Below are 5,479 nucleotides of genomic sequence, written 5' to 3'. Positions count from 1 at the left end.
CCGCGCCGGCCCGCGCCGCGCGCCCCTGCCCGCGCTCAACTCGGCGGCCGAGGCCTCATTGCCCTCTCGCAAGATGGCAGCGGCGGCTTCGCCGCGCGTCACGTGCCCGGCGGCAGGGCGGGCGGCGCCATGTCGCGGGCGCCGTGGCCTCGGCGCGGTGCCACCGGGCCCGGCGTGACCGGGGAGTCCCCGGAGAGCCCCCCGGACCGCCGGGGTGTCCCCGGAGAGCCCCCGGGGCGGCACCGCGCCCGGGGACCCCACACTGCGGCGCGTGTGAACCCGGGAGCGCCCGGGTGACCGCAGCGCAGCAGCCGCGGCGCTTTGTGCTCAACTCGCAGAGAGATGAGCGGCCTGGGGCCTGCCCAGGCCTCCCTGTAACCCTYAAACACGAAGACATCTCGTCACTTTTACATCAACTGCGGTGAAAAGCACTGGCGCCCTTGTTATAAGCCTACTGTGCGGTGAGAGTGACATTCTGAACAAAATAATTTTTCGTCATTTTCACTGGCCATAACGCCGCCCACGGTGGATGTTTGTGCGGGGTGAAGCGGCAGCCCCAGGCAAGGAGCAGGGCGGAATATGAGCGCCAGGCCGCGCCGTGCCCGCGAGCAACATGGCGGCCGCCGCCTCCAGCGCCAGCACGTGACGGCGCGCGGGCCGCGCCGCCGGCGCTCTCGCGGGAAGCCGCCGCCTCTCGCGAGACGTCGCGGCGCCGCCCTCCCCCGCCGTTGCTAGGCAGCCGCGGAGGCCTCGCGAGAGCGGCGGGCGGGGCCGGCGGCCAAGATGGCGGACGGGGCGGGTAGCAACGGGGACGCGGCGGCGCTGCCCGTGGGCAAGGAGGCGGGTGAGCGGGGCCGGGGCCGCCCCCGGGGGCAGCGAGCGGCTCCCGGCGCCCTCACCGCCCTCTTGTGTCGTTGCAGTGGAGCGGCTGATCCGGGAGAACGGGCACATCTTCACGGACGCGCAGTGCAAGGTGTGCAGCGCGCTGCTCATCTCCGAGTCCCAGCGGCTCGCGCACTACCAGGTGAGGGCCCGGCCTCGCCATCCCCTCCCCTTGGAGGCTTGTTTTGGTTGAAGGCGGTTGATGGGCACTTTTCCCTATGGAAAAGTGTTAAACRGCGTTTTGTTCTCTTGTTTTGATTGTTTGGGGTTGTTTTTTGGTGCTTTCCTCAGAGTAAGAAGCATGCCAACAAAGTCAGGCGGTACTTGTCTATCCATGGTGAAGAGGAGCTTGCACATGGGAAGAAAATGAAGCTGGATGCTAAGCAGGTAAAAAGAACAGCTTTYCATTGTGATGGTTAAAATCCGCAAAGTTGTTTGTTCCACGATGTAGCAGGCAGGGCTGGCTGCAGCGTGTGCCCTTGGAGAGGGTGCTGCCCGACCGGCGTCGCCCCGCGGCGCTCCTGTCACTCAGCCGTTTTCCATGAGCGCAGCTCCTGTTGCCGGTTGTTTTGACCAGCTGCACGTTCCCTTTTCCTGGCAGCCTTCCTGGGAGTGATGGGCACTGCGAGGGAAGGCGCGCAGGAAGGATTTTTGCTTTCAGTGAGAGTTTGTGCAGTGACCAGCTCCTGGAATTCGCTTTCCGGGAGGGGATCCATTGCACTCAGCCATCTGTCTGCCCCATGACTCATTTGGGAAACAGATTCCACCTTTATGATTGCTTCAGCTTTAAGCCCTAACCCTCCAGCATATGTAGCAGAGGGGAAGGAGTGGGATAAAAAAAGGATTCCTTTGCATGTAGTGTTAAGCTTGGAAGTGCCTGCAGTTGTCTGCTCACCAGCATCGTATTGCAGATGACCCAGTTGATAGTGATGTCTGTGTCGCTCGGCTCCCGCCTTGTGCAGGCAGGAGGGCTGGTGATTCCCACTCTGGCCATCAGGCTTTTAACCTTCTCCTTAGCCCCTGTAGGCTGTGGTTGCCCCCCTTAGCTGAAGTGTCTCGCTAGCAGCAGGAAGCAGGAGATTAATCTGAGAGCAAGTCACTGCCCAGTGAAGGTGGGAATGGTGCTGCCTCATGGAAACCCTGCTCAACACTTAAACATCCCTCATAGTCTGCTGTTGTAGATACCTAAACTGTGCTGTTTCCTCCTGTGGGCAGGACAGCAAGCAGGAGAGCAGCAGTGGGGACGACAGGAACAAGTGCTGCCCCATCTGTAACATGACCTTTTCCTCTCCGGCTGTGGCAACCTCTCATTACTTGGGCAAGACTCACGCCAAGAACATGAAGCAGCAGTCGCCCAAAGTGGAAGGTGGGTCTGTGTGCAGCACCTCTGTGCTCTACAAAGGGATGTCATTTTAGCTCAAGCTAAAAATTCAGCAGCTGAGAAGTGTCGTTGGCCTCGTGGCTTTTGTGCGTAGACAAATGCTCCTACATGTGAAATAGGGCAGTCTATAGGGCACTTGTTTAGGCTCAGCCTGCCTGGTAGGCTGGCGTTAAGGAGATGCTGGGTGGAGTTGTGCKTTGCTTGGGATAAACACAGCTTGCATCTGTGCTGCATCCACCTCTGTGCTGGGAATGGGAGAGAGCCCTTCGTAGAACATGAAGTTAAGCAGTAGAAATGTTCGTTACGGGATATGGTGCCCCCTAAAAACTTATAGGGGCTTGAAATAATTGGGGGAATGCAGAAAACACAAAGTCACTAGCACAGTTCAAAACAAMGGTGTAGCTTCTGTGCTTCAGGCATTTCTGAGCTGCAGGTTGCTGCGAGCTGGGAGAAGGTATCTGGAAGGTGTGGGTACATGTGTGTCCTGACCTCGTGCTCTTCCCCCAGCATCTGCTGCCAACCACGGGCAAGACTGGGCACTGTCCAGGCAGGCCTTGACCTGAGCCTGCAACAGCTGCCTGTGTTTCCCAGCCCGGGGTCAGCAGATAGAAAGTTCTGGTGGGTGGAGGAGCAGGGAGCAGGTAGGGACCCCCCGGAGTCCTGGGTGGTCTGCACGGCCTGTCGGGACAAAAGGAGAATATTCTGTGGCCTCTGGGTGTCCCTGAGGGTGGTCTGTGCTGGCACCGAGCTGCGGGAGCAGAGGCCGCCTGGAGCCTGCCCACCCTCCAGCCTGGGCACTTAGAAAGYTCGTCCGTCTGGTGTTAATTAGAGGCCACAGGACCTGTCTCCATCATACAGGGAAGCTTGGCTCTCTCTGTAAATTCATGAGGTCTAGTCCTGTCTGTGCTGGCTCCAAGCAAGACTCTTTGCTTCAGGATCAGACCTGCAGTTAGACGGCGTTGGCAGAAACCTGCTTGTCCTCCCTATAAAGGGCTCTGCTTTTCTAAGTGCGTCCTCCTTTCTTTGCCTGGCTGGTAACAGCAGGAGGGAGATAATCTGTGTCATGTATTTGCATAAAACTATGCCTATGTTAACTCTAATAAGGACAAGTATACAAATCTCTTTTTTCTTTCTTTTTTAACCTTAGAAGTACTTCTGTTCTGGCCTACTCTAAATTGTCTTACTGCATGCTTCTGATTCTGGAGTGTTAAGGGAAGAGATGGGAGCAAGGTGAATATATTTAAGAGATCTAACATTCTCTGTCTAGCATTGTTTTGTTTTTGTTTTTGTTTTTTTTTATTATTTTTTAGTATGTATTGGAGGGCGATTAAATGATTTCTTTTTACCTCCAAGTTCTGTGGCTGATTGACAATTCTGATTCACCCTACAGATGTGATGTCCTCCCAGAAACATCCTGCTGCCCTCCCTGCTTCTACCGGGTCCTCTAATCAAGAGAACAAGGACATTACTGACCCAGACAAGTTCTGTAGTCTCTGCCACGCCACTTTCAACAACCCCCTCATGGCAAAACAGCATTATGTAGGCAAGAAGCACAGAAAACAAGAGACCAAACACAAGCTGATGGCACACTATGGCCGAACCCCCGATGCATCCGCGTCGTCCTTCATGGGTGAGTTCCTAGCAGTCAGGTTAATAAACTGCTGGAGAGCAGAGTGGGAGAGTGACAGGATGTGTCTGACAGGTCTCTGGGCCACATGGTCCACGTGGAGGGAACCAAGGAGATCTGCTCCTGATGGGGGATAGTGACTCTTCAGTGTGAGGTTGATTTGGGTGATGCTGTAAACGCCTGGCAGCAGGAGAGGGGCCGGGGCTGCAGCTTTGGGCTGTGTTCTGTGGTGCTGTCTGGTTGGGGACGTCCCTTTTATCCTCCCTGTGGGTAGCACAGGGATTTTGGCCAGTACTGTTTCCAGCTAGGTGGATTGTGTCCAAAATGGAAAGATAAAAGTGACGTTTGATTTCAAAAAGAAAAGAAAAAAAAATCTTCAGAAGGGACCAGCCAAAGATGGAAGAAAAATAGGTTTAAACTGCAGCTGCTGCTTCAAAGAACATGAAAGCCAGAGAGATTTCTGCCTTTTTGCCTCTGTGTGGGCACTTCCATCTGATGAACTAATGTAGCTCTCTCTGAAGCAGGCAGGAATGTGAAAAATTGAGCTATTAAGGAGGAACTTTAGGCAGACAGTTAAAACTCTTCACTTGGTTTATGATCTGCTGCTTATGAGTACTCCTAAGTGTTGAAAGCTCTTGGAGGCCAGTGAAAGCATTAGGAGCCCACAGTAAACTTCCTTGTGCTTCTCAGCAGCCCTCTGTTGGACGAGGAAATCTGGTACCTGCTGGATGCTTGAGGTAAAAAACAAGCAGATAAATTGTCGTAAAATCCTCTCCAAGGCTTCTTTCTCTGTCACAAAAGTCCCCTTAAGCAGAAGATTATCCTAATTCTTGGCAAGCCACCTTTAGATATTGGTAGCACTTATGAGAAATGAGGCTCAATTATCCAGTGTTTTCTCCCACACTGCCTAGTCATGTGGGAGGTTGTAAAGGTGCTTTATATCTAGTGTTATCCATCTGTCTTTGCTTAATTAGTGGGGCCTGATCAATGGCTCCACATTCTTGTGACTCAGGATGTGACAGTGGCAGAGCCCCAGCCTGGGTAAGTGGGGAGTCCTGTGTCCCTGCTGTCTTCTGTGAAGCACTTGCAGAATGAAGCGATGACCTCCTCATCCTCTTGGCACTTGAGCTGTTCCAGACAAGGTTCCAGAGCTCCAGCTGTAATCGGGAGCTGTTCCAGTGTAACCAGTGGCTCAGAGGGCTTCCATTAGGATGTTTCCTCCTGCTCATTTTGCCCCTGTCCATTTGCTGCCAGCTGTGCCAAGCTGTGAGATTTCTCCCCAGCACACTCCACTTGGTTCTCTCTCTTAYAAAGCTGAGCTCGGATTCTGATTTTTATTTTCTCTGAGGTTGCTGGTGTCTTTCTCTGGCGTGTCCCATGGCTCAGCCTGTCTGCTGGGAACTGGTAGCAAGTAAAGATGTTCTTCATAGAGCACCACCCAGACCTTGTCCCCTTAAAGKTCCTCCAGGAACCACCTGCTCCCCCAGGGGTAGGAGTGCACTTTAAAGGACTTGCTGCACATGCCAGTTTGCCAGACTGGCAGCAGAGATCTTGACCTTGCCATGCAGGGGGTGGATGTGGAGGCTGTA

General features: G+C 54.2%; 1 protein-coding gene across 1 annotated transcript in view; it reads left to right on the top strand.

Moving 5' to 3' along the window:
* Nucleotides 1-762: 762 nt before the first annotated feature.
* The window catches only part of ZNF346 (zinc finger protein 346), an 8,338-nt gene continuing 3,621 nt past the window's right edge, over nt 763-5,479 (top strand). The window contains exons 1-5 of the mRNA XM_026047651.1: nt 763-844; nt 921-1,024; nt 1,174-1,269; nt 2,098-2,248; nt 3,654-3,893. Coding sequence (XP_025903436.1) covers nt 784-844; nt 921-1,024; nt 1,174-1,269; nt 2,098-2,248; nt 3,654-3,893 — 652 coding nt within the window. The 5' untranslated portion in view covers nt 763-783. The remainder of the gene's footprint in view (nt 845-920; nt 1,025-1,173; nt 1,270-2,097; nt 2,249-3,653; nt 3,894-5,479) is intronic.

This window comes from Nothoprocta perdicaria, unplaced genomic scaffold (genome assembly GCF_003342845.1).
Source record: "Nothoprocta perdicaria isolate Ctin4 unplaced genomic scaffold, notPer1 scaffold_5, whole genome shotgun sequence".
Lineage (NCBI taxonomy): Eukaryota > Metazoa > Chordata > Aves > Tinamiformes > Tinamidae > Nothoprocta > Nothoprocta perdicaria.
Note: the sequence above shows the minus strand (reverse complement) of the source record. Positions and strands in the feature narration are given on the sequence as shown.